At 48.1% G+C, this 14,929-nt stretch overlaps 12 protein-coding genes across 12 annotated transcripts; 10 read left to right on the top strand and 2 right to left on the bottom strand.

Moving 5' to 3' along the window:
- Positions 1-30: 30 nt before the first annotated feature.
- On the bottom strand, positions 31-1,260 carry NEDG_00379 (peptide chain release factor subunit 1; the record flags this gene model as incomplete). Its single annotated transcript, XM_067687797.1, has 1 exon — positions 31-1,260. One exon carries the CDS (start codon positions 1,258-1,260, stop codon positions 31-33), a length of 1,230 nt encoding a protein of 409 aa, XP_067545505.1.
- A 70-nt stretch (positions 1,261-1,330) lies between these two features.
- NEDG_00378 (uncharacterized protein) lies at positions 1,331-2,551 on the top strand (the record flags this gene model as incomplete). Its single annotated transcript, XM_067687796.1, has 1 exon — positions 1,331-2,551. One exon carries the CDS (start codon positions 1,331-1,333, stop codon positions 2,549-2,551), a length of 1,221 nt encoding a protein of 406 aa, XP_067545504.1.
- Positions 2,552-2,590: 39 nt separating this feature from the next.
- On the top strand, positions 2,591-3,691 carry NEDG_00377 (uncharacterized protein; the record flags this gene model as incomplete). Its single annotated transcript, XM_067687795.1, has 1 exon — positions 2,591-3,691. One exon carries the CDS (start codon positions 2,591-2,593, stop codon positions 3,689-3,691), a length of 1,101 nt encoding a protein of 366 aa, XP_067545503.1.
- A 128-nt stretch (positions 3,692-3,819) lies between these two features.
- NEDG_00376 (uncharacterized protein) lies at positions 3,820-5,115 on the top strand (the record flags this gene model as incomplete). The annotated part of the gene is made up of 1 exon (XM_067687794.1): positions 3,820-5,115. The coding sequence occupies one exon, from the start codon at positions 3,820-3,822 to the stop codon at positions 5,113-5,115; it is 1,296 nt and encodes a 431-aa protein (XP_067545502.1).
- Positions 5,116-5,316: 201 nt separating this feature from the next.
- NEDG_00375 (uncharacterized protein) lies at positions 5,317-6,783 on the top strand (the record flags this gene model as incomplete). The annotated part of the gene is made up of 1 exon (XM_067687793.1): positions 5,317-6,783. The coding sequence occupies one exon, from the start codon at positions 5,317-5,319 to the stop codon at positions 6,781-6,783; it is 1,467 nt and encodes a 488-aa protein (XP_067545501.1).
- Positions 6,784-7,033: 250 nt separating this feature from the next.
- On the top strand, positions 7,034-8,809 carry NEDG_00374 (uncharacterized protein; the record flags this gene model as incomplete). Its single annotated transcript, XM_067687792.1, has 1 exon — positions 7,034-8,809. The coding sequence occupies one exon, from the start codon at positions 7,034-7,036 to the stop codon at positions 8,807-8,809; it is 1,776 nt and encodes a 591-aa protein (XP_067545500.1).
- NEDG_00373 (uncharacterized protein) lies at positions 8,802-9,596 on the top strand (the record flags this gene model as incomplete). Its single annotated transcript, XM_067687791.1, has 1 exon — positions 8,802-9,596. One exon carries the CDS (start codon positions 8,802-8,804, stop codon positions 9,594-9,596), a length of 795 nt encoding a protein of 264 aa, XP_067545499.1.
- A 127-nt stretch (positions 9,597-9,723) lies between these two features.
- NEDG_00372 (V-type H+-transporting ATPase subunit E) lies at positions 9,724-10,353 on the top strand (the record flags this gene model as incomplete). The annotated part of the gene is made up of 1 exon (XM_067687790.1): positions 9,724-10,353. The coding sequence occupies one exon, from the start codon at positions 9,724-9,726 to the stop codon at positions 10,351-10,353; it is 630 nt and encodes a 209-aa protein (XP_067545498.1).
- Positions 10,354-10,403: 50 nt separating this feature from the next.
- Positions 10,404-12,263, top strand: NEDG_00371 (actin-related protein 5; the record flags this gene model as incomplete). Its single annotated transcript, XM_067687789.1, has 1 exon — positions 10,404-12,263. The coding sequence occupies one exon, from the start codon at positions 10,404-10,406 to the stop codon at positions 12,261-12,263; it is 1,860 nt and encodes a 619-aa protein (XP_067545497.1).
- Positions 12,264-12,349: 86 nt separating this feature from the next.
- Positions 12,350-12,967, bottom strand: NEDG_00370 (2S proteasome subunit beta 3; the record flags this gene model as incomplete). The annotated part of the gene is made up of 1 exon (XM_067687788.1): positions 12,350-12,967. One exon carries the CDS (start codon positions 12,965-12,967, stop codon positions 12,350-12,352), a length of 618 nt encoding a protein of 205 aa, XP_067545496.1.
- A 236-nt stretch (positions 12,968-13,203) lies between these two features.
- NEDG_00369 (uncharacterized protein) lies at positions 13,204-14,184 on the top strand (the record flags this gene model as incomplete). The annotated part of the gene is made up of 1 exon (XM_067687787.1): positions 13,204-14,184. One exon carries the CDS (start codon positions 13,204-13,206, stop codon positions 14,182-14,184), a length of 981 nt encoding a protein of 326 aa, XP_067545495.1.
- Positions 14,185-14,294: 110 nt separating this feature from the next.
- Positions 14,295-14,918, top strand: NEDG_00368 (mRNA turnover protein 4; the record flags this gene model as incomplete). The annotated part of the gene is made up of 1 exon (XM_067687786.1): positions 14,295-14,918. The coding sequence occupies one exon, from the start codon at positions 14,295-14,297 to the stop codon at positions 14,916-14,918; it is 624 nt and encodes a 207-aa protein (XP_067545494.1).
- Positions 14,919-14,929: the final 11 nt, after the last annotated feature.

The raw sequence follows: 14,929 nt of genomic DNA, 5'->3' as shown, positions 1-14,929 counted from the left end.
GTTGGAAAACCCGGAAAGTCGTTGGGAGGTCTAAAAAATGTCAGCATCTGAGAAGTCTTCTACCTCTGATGCCTGGTCGGTGGCTTCCATCTTGTATCGGAGTATACCCCCAACCCCACCAAACGCTGAGACGAACTGGGTACCTTCCTGGGTTTTGTCTGAAACAAGCATAACGGTACAGTTAAGGGTCCGGTAATTCTCGGCAATCCAATCGGTGAGAAGCTCTCCTTCCCCCTCTATTCCGTACCGGATCTCTCCGTTTTCTTCTATTCTCTTGATAAGCGAGGCTTCGTCAATAATTAAGGTCTCCAAACACCCCATCTCAATACAGGTGAAGGTTTCTGCTGCTCCAAAACACACCTTTCCAGAAGCTGAGACAACTTCATCAAAAAAGGCCCGGATGATTTTTTGCTCGTTGACTAGTTTAAGGTTCTGAAGTACTTCTTCTGATTGCTCTATTGCCTGGTTCAGGCCGTTTTCGCCCCCGTACCCGACATCAACAACTTTGGCCACTTTGCTTTTGAGTCTCTGGTCTAGAAGGTCTGACTGGTAGAGCTCCGTCTTAAAGTCCGCACTTCCCGCTAGAATCAGCCCGTGGATGTTTGGCTTGTTGTTGGTGATGAATATTTGGGTGGCTATCTCCCCAACCTTCCTGATGTAGTTATGCCTCTTTTCTACCCTAAGTCTGGCAAAACGCACTGATGACTGTCCACCCCTCCCGTGCTTCTTTGGAAGGTCAACGGAAAACGTTTGCTTGATTTCTTTGGAGTTGCCCGAGAGCACTGCATATAACGCACCATGTCCATCCATGATAATGAACCCGAACTTGTAGTCGTCTTCCATTAGGTTTATGAGCGCTTCTACGTGGAAGCGAGAGTCACAGAGGTAGAGAGAGGTGTTGATTGGCCGAACAGGTTCGATGTCAAAGCAGACCTTTTTTTCTTTCCCGTCCTCGCCAATTACCAGCCCCGTGTAGATAGCTAGCCCATTGGGGGGCAGTTTTGTAATGAGTTTAAGTCTTTGCTGTGCCGAAGTAATCGCGCTAAGAACACTCAGTCGATTGACCCTGCTTTTAATGTTTGAGGCTGTGCCATACTCTTCAATAAGCAGCTTGGCCGCTCTGGATATCTGGTCCTTGGGTGGAAGAATAAGAGAAATCATTGAGGTTCCGTTACCTTTTGCATTTTGTAGATGCTTCAGGAGCTTTTTCATTCTCCAACGCTCAACCTCTACATGCTCTGCTGTTTGTTCCTTGTCCATCCGATAGAAAACCAAAGAAAAAAAGAAATAAGCCACCAATAAAGCCAGAATATCCCGGCAACTCCTGAAAATGAAGGAGCGCACAGATAGTGGAGCATCTGGGAGGTCCGGCCCGGGCAAAAGCCCCCAAAACATCTCCTCAGGCATCAATCTTGAATTACTTGAAATGGAAAAGTTGTTGGAAATCAACTATAGTTTCCAAAAAGAGAAAGACGCAGGCTTAGCGGTGCTTAGGAGGGACAAAGAAGAAAAGAGCCGGTTCAACGCGATTTCCGGGCTTCTCACAGTTGAAAGAAGAAAAACGCCGCCTAACTCTTTGCTTATAGCCAAGCTAGCGACTCTGCTCGATGCTTCATCTACCATCCAGCAAACAGCCACCAAGCTCTCTATGGAGATGGGCTTTCTCAGCGCCCAAAGAGCCCATCTCTACTTTGAGAGCTTAATCGAACAGTACAACGCTCTCAAGGTGTGCATGGACCTTCCTCACGCCTCGCCCCAGCAGGTGCATCAGTTTGGCGATTGTGTTAGTAGGAGAGAAAGCTTGTTGCGGCACCACCAGGAAGAAATACTGGCCATCAAAGGAAGCACGGAAAAGCTGCGCAGTCTTGTGGCGGAGTACTTTCGGGGCGTAGATCGAATTGCTGCTTTACTTTCAGACCCAGGTTTGGCAGAAGACGTCCGGAACTGTGTTCAAAACAAGGTTTTGGTAAAAGGGTGCACGGTTCGGGAGGAGATGGTCCAGTTTTCCATGGAGTGTGGTGTTCTGGGCGGTCTTGGCGTTCTGGTGGTTCTAATGGGCTTTTACATTCAGAGAACCCTGGGACATTTGAAGGTTTTGAACCGCCTCCTCTTTTTTCTTCCCAATTGGGTCATTGGCGTATTTGTTCAGGTATGCACTACCACATCGGGCCTAGTTCTGTCTTTTGACCTTAAGCTGTTTATCTGCTCGGTCCTTAGCATTGCCCAGGGAGTTCGGTCTCCAACCTTCCGGGCCTACAATCTATCTGCCTGGGTTAGTCTGTGGATCCTCAAGGCCGGGTGCTTTTTTGCTTGCTGGGGGCTGGCCCTGGTGTTTTTCTATCTTCTGTACACCCAGGTAGAGCGGAGTAGCTTGTACCTGCTGGAAAAAGCATCTTTTCTGGGGTTTTTGGGACTTTCAGGGTGCAGGGTGCTCAATCTGATTTTTAAGGTATTTACCAGGCGCAAGCACCGGTTCTGGAACGGGACTGTTGCCACGGCAGTTTCAGCGTTTGGCGCTGTGGTGGTGGCCGGTGTTTGGTGGTCGGGCTAGGTCGCTCTTATTTCGGCGAATGAAAATATTTTACTATCCATGAGCGTCGTCGAGAAGATTAAGGAAATAGAGACAGAAATGGCTAGAACGCAAAAAAACAAAGCAACAGCCAACCACTTGGGTCTTCTAAAGGCCAAGCTTGCCAAGCTTCGTCGAGAGCTTCTCACCCCAAAGGGCGGATCTTCTGGCACGGGAGAAGGCTTCGATGTTGCCAAAACGGGAGTGGCTAGAATAGGCTTTGTTGGTTTTCCTTCAGTGGGGAAGAGCACCATCATGACCAAGCTTACGGGAACGTACAGCGCTGTCGCAGAGTACGAATTCACCACCCTAACCACCGTTCCGGGTGTGCTTCATTACAACGGAGCCAAAATCCAAATTCTTGACCTGCCAGGTATCCTTGAGGGGGCCAAGGACGGAAGAGGAAGAGGCAAGCAAGTAATTGCTGTGGCACGAACCTGCACACTCATCTATCTTGTTTTAGATATCACCAAACCGATTGGACAGAAGAAAAAGATCGAAATGGAGCTTGAAGGCTTTGGAATTAGGCTGAATAAGACGCCCCCAGAGATTTCCATCCACAAAAAAGACCGAGGCGGTGTCAGTGTCCGCTCTACCTGCAGGCTTACCAACCTGACCGAGGATGGCATCAAAATCATCTTCAAAGAGTACCGCATCCTCAATGCAGATGTTATGTTTAAGTGTGATGCAACGGCAGACGAGCTAATTGATGTAATTGAAGGAAACAGGGTGTATGTGCCTGCGCTGTACATCCTGAATAAGATTGACAGCATCTCTTTTGAAGAGCTCTGTCTGGTAAGTAAGGTGAGGGACTCCGTTCCAGTCAGTGCCGACAAAGAGTGGAACTTGGACGGGGTTCTGGAGGCGTCCTGGGAGAAGCTCCAGCTAATTAGAGTCTTTGCCAAGCCCAGGGGAACCCTTCCCGACTACTCTACACCCGTTGTTCTTCGGGGTGGGCGGTGCACGGTCAAGGACTTCTGTAATTCCATTCACAGGGGGATTCTCCCAGAGTTTAAGAATGCAATTGTTTGGGGGAAGAGTGCGAAGCACACGCCACAGAGAGTGGGGAAAGACCATCTGCTAATGGACGAGGATGTTGTTCAAATTGTTAAAAAGCGATGATATCTGCGACTGAGAAATAAAGAAGCGTCGTTTTAAGCGATTTAAAAATTTAATCACCCCTAAGCCCCGGACTAGACATGTGAAATGGGACATTTAAAACTTTTTTAGTCGATCACTAAATTCTTCAGATGGACAAACCAAGAGTGGCTACTAAGCAAAACATTCTTTACACACAGGAAATAGAAGAGATACATGCTATAAACGCTGACATTGTTTCTTCAGCCGTTAAGGCAAGTGAGCTGGCAAGAAAAAGATACATGCACGTCCTGGACAGCGATTCCCGAAGAAGTTTTGGGGAAACTAGCATCGCAAAAAGATTGGACGGTGTTTTTGGCCTTCTAGACACCATGTCTGTGCACCTTAGCACTGGAGCCATCCACATGGTTGAAAACGCACTGGCTAAGGTGCATCCGGAGTTTCGGGCGGTCGTTCAGGAAGATTTGGCGGCGGTTGATGAGGCTGAAGAGATCATGGGGCTAAATCTTAGCAGAGTGGTCCAGAGTGAGCAGTTCAGCGTCGTAACACTCTTAAAAATATACGGGCGCATGGACCTTAGTCTGTTGGAGCTAACTACAACAATGACGGGGATGGGGAGCGATCTTAGAGGCGGCAACGTTGTTCGGGGAATGGCAAAAGGAAAGCAGGCGCTGGCCACCATTGACAAACTAGATGAGTACGCCCACGGCATTCAAAACATTGGAAGCATGCAGCTTAAGGGGCTAGAGGGGTGTGCAGATGAGCTGCTGGAAACCATCGACCAGGGAAGGACCGCGGTTAAAACGGTTTTGAAGGCTCTCTACCAGAAGAGAGTGGAAGAGGGCCAGTATCAGGTGCGTCGTTTTTTTACCGTTACTTTTCCATTATTGTTGTTTCTTAACATACCTCTGTTTATGGCTGCGAACCCTGCAGGAACGTTCAACCACTTGGAGGATTTCATTAGTCTTAAGTCAGGGATAAGCCCTTCGCGCACTGGGCAGATCCTGTGCTACCACCAAGCTGCACAGTTTATCTTTGTTTGCCTAATGGTGGGGGTGTTTGGGCTTAGGCGCCTATCTAGGTCTACGTGGGCCATCAACTCGACACTGGGCCGGGTCAAGGGGTGGCTGGTAAGATCAGTGCCGCTGATTGCTGCTAGCTGTCTCTGCCAATACCTGATGAGAAAGTATCTGATCCAGGACAATTCCATCCTCATCCCAGGGCTTTTTTTGCTTATGCTGAGCTACTTCCACCTTTCCATAACTGTTTACCACACCCTGGGTATCACCCAGGGTATCAGCCGGAGATACATTAAGAAGTACATGAGCTGGGTGTTTATAGGGCTGTCGCAGTGGTTCTTTTTCGTATCTATATCGGCATGTATTCTAAACGTTGCCAATGGTCGGAGCTTGGGTGCGCCTCTAAAGATAATCTTCCAAGCCAACTAAGTAATAAACAGGTGTAGGACACTCTACAGTCTCACTTTCGGTGGAGACCGTTTTTATGTTCGGGTGCTCGAATGGCCATGGTTGGTCGGTTATTCTGTGTTTGGAGGCTGCTTTTGGAGATACTCTTTTATTTACCTGAACTCTAAATAATTGATCAACTGTTTTTAGTCTTGGCAAATAAAATTTTTAACAAAACCACTGATGACTACTGAGACAACCATACCCACACCCACACCCGAAGCCACACCCGAAGCCACACCCGAAGCCACACCCGAAGCCACACCCGAAGACACAACCACCACAGTCACCAAAGTCACAGTCACGCCCACAACAACAACCACAGTCACCACGGTTACAACCACAACAACCATGGTCATCCCAACCCCAACCCCAGCCACACCCGCTGCACCGGTCACACCAGCAAAAAACAACAACGTAGACAGGCCCACGGCCATTCTCAGTGACGAGATTAAACCCGCCGGATTGGCAACCACCGAGGCAGCCAAACAGATTCTTGACAACATCAAGGAGAGATTGGAGCAACAGTGGGGCACAGACGAACTAGTTACCAGATTCTTGGAAGCACAAACCAACATAGGGCCGAGCTTCTTCGGCCAATTTAGCAGTGTAGATGAGACTCAAGAAGATACCAGCGGAAGAGAAGATCTCATAACTGTTTTAAGCGAGTTGGATAACGAGGAGTACGCTGATCTTGATGTGAACATCAGAAACCAGCTATATATCTACCGACACATTTTTGAAAACCTGGTGCCTGCCTGTGCACAGGTTATAACGGCAGCTGGAGAACTAACAGATGTCATCCAAGAACAAGAGCTGGCACCCATCATGGGGTGCCTAGACAAGGCAGAAGCCATGGTAGAGACGATGAGGAAAGAACAGAACATACTAAACCAGGAAATAGCCAGGCGCGTATACTTGGTCAACGACGCTGGAGTGGTTGATACCAAAAGCATTGAAGAGTTGAACTGTGGCTGTGACGCCATCACTGAATCAATGGCCAAGCTACGCGCCTTCTACAGTGCCACATTCTACACAACTATGTACAACGCGCTGGTGTTCAAGGCACCTTCTCTCTCACTAATTCTCTTTTCTCTCTATACGCCAATTGTCTGCATTGGAAAGATTTTAGACAACGGGTCTTTTGCCGGGCACAACAATGTTGTGACGGAGGTACTTGGAGTATCCCCGCTCATAAACTGTCTGTTGATTTTAGGCACCATGGCTGCCTATGCAATGTCCTACGCCATAATATTTAAGGGATTTACCACCCAGAAGCATTATACCCCATCGCGCACATCAAGGGCCATGCACGTTATTATTCACCAGCTATGCATTTTAGTTGCGGCCTCATTAGCAATTGGCATTGTCAGTGCGTGTTTGTCGCATTTGCCTCCATTGGTATCGGCTAGTATTACAATGGGTCTTAGTCTCGCGGGCTTGGGTTTATATGCCAAGCAGGTTGTCCAAACCTTCCCCATTGCCAGGTACATGCCAGTCAAAACGTTTGGAGATGCCCTTTCAGACCTTAAGCTGATGTGCATTCATGGAGTTGCTCTGGCTTCTTTCCTTTCCATCTTTTTCTTGCTGATCCAAGGGTACTTATACACGGATGTTTTGGCAGATGTAAGAGACGTCATTATTATCTAACAGGGGGGTATGGTATGAGTCATTACCATCTAACCCGAACACAGGAGGTATGGTATAAAGAGGATGGGTTAGTAGAAAAAAGTTGGGACATGGCTGCCTAGTGTTTGCAAAGAGCTATGGATCACCAACCCTCAAAACCCGAACACAATAAAACGCTCTAAAAAATAGAGTTCAGGTCTTTTTTTCTGGCAGGCGGTTCGGGTTGACGTGCCATTGAAAAAGAAGAAATTTTTAATCTTGAGCCAAAGATATGGAACATATATGTATTCCCCACCCCCACACACACCAACAAATCGCGACAGCGCTGGTTCTTCTCTATTTGGCCGCCTTTGGAGAGTGCGCGCCCAGGTACCAATCTAAACACCCTCCCTGCCAGAGAGTGCAGGATATGGACGGCCGAGCACTTAAAGACTTTAATGACCTCAAAGGCATTGAAGGAAGAGCTTTTCAGCTTATCAAAGTCCTAAACACCACCCGCGCCCCGTTAGCAGAGCCCCCCGTGGTGTTTAACGACATTGATTCAATAGTCAAGCTGTTTTTTATCCATATCAATCACATCGAGGGATCAATTGCCCAACTTAGCAATGCGTGCATTTACATCGAGCACACCCCTCCCGACCTACTGGAGGCGTCCCTCTATGCCAAGACTGACGAGGATATGGTTTCGATCAAAGGTTCAAGCAGCACGATCAAGCACTATATTGTTACCAAGATCCTTGAGTGCGCCCAAAAGATACTACAAACATTCGCCTGCCCCGATAAGAAAGAAACACCTGAAGAGTTCGAGGAGCACCGTGCGCTGGTCCAAAACATCTTTAGCGACACCCTTGGCACCTTTAAGTCCACGAAAAAGTGGACAGATAAAAAAGCAACCATCCAGGACCTCATAGTCCGCTTTAGAGCCGTTTACCAGCGAGCCAAGAACCATAAAAAACACGACACCCACACTGCCCACATGATAAAGGACCTTATTGCAGCATGCATCAGAATAGAAAAAATCTACCTTAACAGACAAACAAAAACTTACCACTTTAAAATAACACAAGAGGTCTTTGAAACGGTTGCTTTTATTGAGAGCAAGCTTATTCTCAACATTACCGATGTTTTCTTCAACAAAGAAGACGTTACCCCACAAGCACCTGGCAAGCCCTATAAAAGAACATCCACAGCGCTGCACCTTGTGCTAATAGATAACCTCTCAGATGGCGCCATAGAATACCTCTTTTCCAGGCTGTACTTCTTCTTAGACATAATTATCTGGATGTCTGGCATCAACGCAATCGACTATTCAGTCTTCTGCTCAATGAAAGTCGACTGCATTCGATCGTTCGGTATCTTCCACACCAAGACAACAGAGCCTTCAGAACTCCCCGCCTCTTCCTCCGGTCTTGATGGCTTTAAACGGGTTATTTCTTGTGTTTCCGACACGGTTGAGCTACCATACTACTTGTTCCTCCCGGTGGCCAACGACCTGGTAGGTAGCAAGCTCTCGCACGTCATACTTGCCCATCTGTCCCCCTCGATACTTATCTCGGAGATGGTCCCTGCCAAGATATCGCTGTTTTTAAAGAGCTGGGAGCCATCAACACTTACCCTGCTTTTCCTTGCAGACCTTGTGCTCGAAGAGACCGAGATCATCAGGGTGCTTGATTGGGCATTGGGCATTGACTGCCATTTCAACGTCCTATGCATTTCCTTTGGAACCCGTGCTTTCGGTGACAAGGTCAGAAAACAGTACCAGGGTCTTGCACAGGCATATCCAAGCATTGTCTGTTTTGTGATGGGGCGCACTGTTGTCTGGGGGCACGGGGCAGCCATAAAAATACCTCTGAAGCCGTACTTCACCTCAGAAAACATCTCCATCTTTGTCCAAAATGCCGCCCGGGTCATGGGAAAGTATGAGTTTATGTACAGTGAGACGGTCAAGCCAAGCATGGAGAGCTCCTTGGACTTTGCACCTAACCCGAACCCTAGCCCCACCCCCAACCCACACATACCACGAAGTTTTTTGCTGGAGGATGGTTGAAGAAACAAGAGCAGAGACAGCAACAGCAGAAGAGACAGCACTTTATGAGGCGCTAAAAGGCACCACCTACAAAACCTTCATAGAGTACTACCATAGAGTAGATAAGTTCTGGAATAAGAACTTTAACAACATAATGATATCCCTGAACTCTCGGAGGTCAATAGATCGAGTAGATCTGAGCTACATTATCAAGAGCATGGTAGATATAGGCCAGCACCTAGCCACTAACAGTACCATTGAGGTGCTTACCACTGACATCAACAAGTACAATGAACATAAAAGCCTTATCTATGCCGAACTAAAGTCAGAACTTGCACTGGAAGCATCCAATTGTAGAAGTTCATTCAGTAGGCTGCCCACCCAAACTAACCTGAACACAGCCAAAGAGGTTATTGACGAAGCATGCCTGGCCATCAACCACATTGAGCTACTAGAACAACTCATTCCCCTCCTTTTCTCACCACCAAACCCTAACCCTAACCCAGCCCAACGTCTGGAGGCTATCTCTGTAGCACTATTTCTTCTTAGCCAGATAGAGATACAGACCAAAGCCAAGACCACCTATGCCAGCCTAGCCAAGGTTCTATCAGAGCTCCAGGTCATAGAAAAAAGAAGCTGGGCGGCAGCTGAGAGTGCGTCTGGCTTACAGTCGCGGCCACAAAGGATAAGGACCTTGGTAGTGTCTGCCATTCTGTTGCTTGCTATTATGACCCTTGTTTTTCTGTTACTTGGTGCCCTAAACATCCTCTGGGCGTGGTTTTTAACAGCACTGTCCCTGTATCTCTGAGCTTCCTTTAAAACACGGCGTCTGGAAAGGCGCCACTGCCCATTCTACCAATAGGGCGGTGATCCCGGGGTCACATTGACCAATCATCGATTTTAATGGTCTGAAATATTTTTGTAAAATTTAACCTATGACAACAAGAGCATCCACTTCCTCAGAGCACGGCAGGAAGCACAGCATAGAGCCATGGGACATGGGGAGAATGCTCAAATTCATAGAGCAAGAGTCTGAGCAGAAGGCCCATGAGATAAAAATCAAAGCGAATGAAGAGTACTCCATTGCCATAGCAGAGCTGGCCCTTGAAAGCGAAAGGAAGATAAACAGACAAAAAGCCAACGAGATGAACCAAATAAAAACAGAAAGAACCATCGCAGAGGGAAAGCTCCGCTCAAACGCCGCGCTCAGCCTTGCGCGAGAAAAAGAAAAAGTCTTTAACAAAGTCATGAAGGAGGTTTGTCTGCTTTGCGCCAACCAGAAGCTATCTGAGAAAATCATCAAAGAAACGGTGGAGAAGTACACCCGAATTAGCCCGAACACTCAAATGTTCATACACGCCCAGGAGCAGGACATCCCCGCCATTACCGCTCACGTTAAAAGTCTTGGAGTCGCGTACAGTATTGAGCCCATGCACAAAAACCTTCTAGGAGGGATTGTCATAAGAAACGAGGAAAAAACAATTCTTGTTAACAACAGCTACCTCGAGCGCATAAGAAAAACCGAAGTGCTAGTTATGCCAGTCATTAGGCAGACTCTCTTCTAATAAATGTGTGCCCAAGGACATAGATTAAATTGTGGAGTAAAAATAATTTTATGAGACAGCAGAAGGTTCTGGTTGTAGACAATGGGACGTACGAGTGCAAGGCAGGGCTCCACGGGTCGCTGCAAATTGCCACAAGAAACCAGGTTTCCAGAGTTAAGGACAAGAGGGGAAACATGAGCTATGTGATGGAGGGGGGGAAAAGAAGAAAAGATACCGGCACAGCAGCAGCCACAGTAAAGAACATGTTTGATGGCCCAGTTGTCTACAACTACGACGTCTACAAAGGGACGCTAGAGGCTATCCTGGCAGAAGTTGGGGAAGAGAAGGTAGATGTGCTTATCATTACCGAATGCTTTCTTAACCCGCGGATGTTCCAGGCCCAGGCGCTGGCAGCAGCCTTTGCCTCTTTTTCCTTCAAGGCGGTGCAGTTTGGGTACGACTTCATCTATGCGTACGAGCACAACCTCCAGCACAACAAGAAGCTATCGACAGGGATGGCGGGGATATTTAGCGAGGCAGTCCCAAGCACCCGGAACAGGCCCTTTTGTGATGTAATTGTAAGCATGGGGCATCAGGGGGTGCATACGGTGCCTGTAGACCCCAGCAGCAAAAAGATTCTCTACGGCCTAGCCTCGTTTCTTCCCTTTGGAGGGCTTTTGGCCCAGAACGTCTTTTTTGAGACGATTGCAGCTAAGTACTATGGCTCGGGGACGCGGGTTACCAGGGAGGAGGTTGATGAGCACTTCAAGAGCATCCGGGTGGCCCAGGAGTATCTGGCCGAGGTTAGAGAGATGATCAATGAGGGAACACACACAATTCATGTCAAAAGCAAAGTGCCCCCACCGAAAGAAAAGCCAGCCAAGGCCAAAGGGTTCCCCAAGCGCAAAGCTCCAGCAACGCTGCCCGAGAAGCACTCACCTGCCAATGATTCACACACCGAAACTACCGAACTAACCGAAAACACCGAAATAACCGAAATACCTGAAAGTGATCTGGCAGACGAAGACAACGAGGGCCACGAAGAATCCAACCAAGACTCTACTCCCCCCGCGGAAGAAGAGGCCATACCTCTCACCGAAGAAGAAGAGCTCAAACGAGCAAGAAAAGAGAAACTGATCCGGGGAGCCACCGAGCACCGGAACAAGCAAAAGATCCTCCGATCGCTCCAGAGAATCATGGTGCACATAGGCGTTCTTGAAGAAAAAGAGCTTCTGGCCACTAACCCGGAAGAGTTCATGAACAGAAGGAAAGAAAGGCTAAACACGCTTGAAAAGACCCTGAAAAAAAGAAGCTTTATCAGAAACGAGCTAAAAAACAAGAAAAGCCCCCACTCCCTGGCTCTACTTAAACAGGCACTTATATCAGCATCTGCTACGCCCCACGCCATGGACGACAACAAGTACATCTTAGAGGTAAAAGAGGCTCAGGAGTTAGACCTTCCCATTTTAGAAGAGATAGAGCAAATAGACATCTTTCTGAAAGAGAATGACCAAGACTACGTCTCCAAAGCAGAGAACATCTTTGACCGCATCAGAAATGGAATGGGCATTGGGGGGGTTTGCATCAACATTGAGCTTCTGAGAACGCCCGAGATAATTTTCAACCCCTCGATCATTGGCCTGGAGCAGCCGGGACTAACCGAGAGTCTTTCAGACATCTTCCAAGTGTACGACGTGCGCAACATCTTCATAACAGGAGGTTTTAGTAGGATTGCTGGGCTCAAAGAGCGGGTAGAGAAAGAAATCTTGCCGCTCAGGTACCTTCCAAACACCCCAGTTGTAACCACCGCCAGCGACCCCGTCTACGACGCCTTTAAAGGGGCCTCGACCACTTCTGAGTACTTTGCCGTCTACACCCGGGAGGAATACAAAAAGCATCAGGACGCCGTTATAAAGGAGGTAGAGGTGTAGGAACACCGTCCAATAAATCTAACACACCCCAACACACACCCCAACACACACCCAAACACAAGCCCTCTTTTATTTGTGCACCCGAACTAGTCCTGTCTTCCTGCTATCTCTCGGTGGACTCTTTTAGTTGGCGTGAGAATAATGCACTCAGCCCCCCACCCGGAAAGAGCGTCTCTATCAACTGCGTTAAGGAAGGCTTGCAGCGTAGTGGTGAAAAGGTCTTCTTCTTCCAGGTCCTCTTTAAAGAGTACTTCTGAGATACCAGTCAGGTTGTTTTCGGCCGTTCCCTTCCCGGCAAAGTTTGGAGGAGAGTCAATGCACCCAATGCAGTCCATGGTGTAGATGTGGCCTTTGCCTTCGCTGTCAAACCCAACAATTAGCGGCTCCAGGTAGTATGGCGTAAACCTCTTGCTGTACAAAATGTATGAAAGAAGAGCGCACACCTCCTGTGGCTCTATCTCTCTGTTCTGGTTGAGGTTGAACATGTTAACGTGCTTCCTCAGCTCCTTAAAGACCATTTGGCAGTCAGGAACAAAGCAACAGAACCCCAAAACTATCCGGGGGGTGAGAAGATAAAGCCTTGAGAAATTAGAGTGGAGAGTTGCTGCGTTGTTTCCCATCCGTTTATCTGCAGCAATGACAATGGCATTCTTTCCCTTCATGGCAAGCACCGATCCACCGTAGAGTGTGTCAATGGAGGACATAATAAACAAAAAGAAAGAAAATCTCTTGAAGTATTTACCTGTATATTGCCTTGAAGCTAGTAGCACCCGCCCCGGCCCGAACTAGCCCAAGCAGCCAATTTTAATCAAATAAGCTTCGCCTCCCTATAAAAGCAGCCGCTTTTTTGAGAACTGGTGACGACGTCTTTAAGGTTCAACTGCTTTGATCAGACTGACTCCTCTTAAAGGCATAAATACTTGTGCACAAAATAAAAGAAATGGAGGGGGCAAAGCTCATTGTAACACACGATAACAACTTTCACATGGACGATGTTATTGCCTGCTTTATGCTTAGCACCATCTACCCCAAAAGCACCATTATCAGAACAAGAGACCAGGCCACCATTGACCGCGGAGACTATGTCGTTGACGTTGGCGGGGTGTACAACCCAGCCACCCACCGCTACGACCACCACCAGAGAGAGTGCACCGAAACATACAACAGCGCCTACACCATAAAGCTAAGCAGTGCCGGAATGGTGTTCAAGCACCATGCCCGGGAGTTCCTTGCGGCACTGGGCCTGCAGTCTCGGGCCAAGGAACACAACAGTCTGCTTATCTCTCGTCTCTACCACGAGTACTTTCTAGCTGTGGACGCCAACGATAACGGCGTTGATGCATCAGACAACCCAAAGTATTTGGAGCGCACGCTTGACGATATAGTTGCCTCGCTCAATCCGCTCTCGTACCCGCCAGGCACCAGCTTTGAGGGCCAAGAAAGCGCTAGAATGGAGAGGTTTACCATGGCCATGGAGATAATGGGCGCCGACCTCGTCCGCTTTTGCGAGAAGCTCCACAAAGAGATTGAGCGGTGCTACTCGATTCTTATCACCCCGTTTATCGAGGCAACCAGCAACTATATTGTCCTGCAGAAGTCCTGCCGTTTTAGCACCATGCTCCAGATCCTGAACGATCTTTACAACAAGCAGGTCTACATTTGCATCTACCCCCGAGCCTCAAACGCTGGCGTGATCTACTCAATTCTCTGCATTCCCAAGGCCAACCTAAAGTACACCCCAGAAGCCCCGCTGCTTGAGGCCTGGAGGGGCTGCCGAGAGGACAAGCTCCACGCCTACCCCGGGCTTGAAGATGCCCTGTTTGTCCACGCCTCAGGGTTCTGTGGTGCAGCAAAAACGCTTTCCTGTGCCATTACCATGGTAGAAGAGTCGATACGCGAGTATCATAGAGCAAAGGAATAGGACTGGGCGCAGGAGGTGGCCTGCCACCCTCAGCTGAACTACTCGAACAAACCCAAACCTCGAACAAGCCCGAAGCGGTACAAAAACAGCAGTTCCTAAAATTTTTTACAATGAGCAAAGCAGTGGAAAGAAAGAGTAAAGTGGACACAGCTCTAATAAACGTAACCAACTACAAAATGATATACAAGGTTCTCTGTGACAACAAGACGCCTTTTATTCAGAGACTAAGAAGAGACTTCAGAAACACCAAGTCTGAAATGATCTTTGGCAAGTACAAGATGGTAGAGAAAGTGCTTAGCAGAACGATAGGAGAAACGGGCATGGAGGCCCTTAAAGGAACAAACGAGTACAAGCTGTCTAACAAGGTATACATGTACATCCTTTCAGACCACGACGAAGACAAGATCAGAGAAACAGCCAGCAAAACAGAGTACCACGATTACGAGAGGAGGGGCGAAAAGTTTGCCGAGGACATCATTCTCCCCAAGGGCGAGCTTCTCAACCGAGAAAGCGTCAGAATCTCAAACACGCTTTTCAAAGACATCCAGAAGATAGGCTTGGTTGACGCCATCCTTAACCCCAAAACCAACAGCATAGAACTAGCTGAAGACGTCGTTCTAGCCAGGAAGGGCGAAGAAATCACTGAGGACCAGGAAAAGATGCTAAGAATGCTAGGCATTAGGAACAAGATCTACGAAGTAGTCATTGTTGGCCGCACTGCCATCCCCCAGTAATAAATTCAGTT

This window comes from Nematocida displodere (genome assembly GCF_001642395.1).
Source record: "Nematocida displodere strain JUm2807 chromosome Unknown 1, whole genome shotgun sequence".
NCBI lineage: Eukaryota > Fungi > Microsporidia > Nematocida > Nematocida displodere.
The sequence above is the reverse complement of the archived record's forward strand: the minus strand, read 5'-3'. Positions and strand labels throughout refer to the sequence as shown.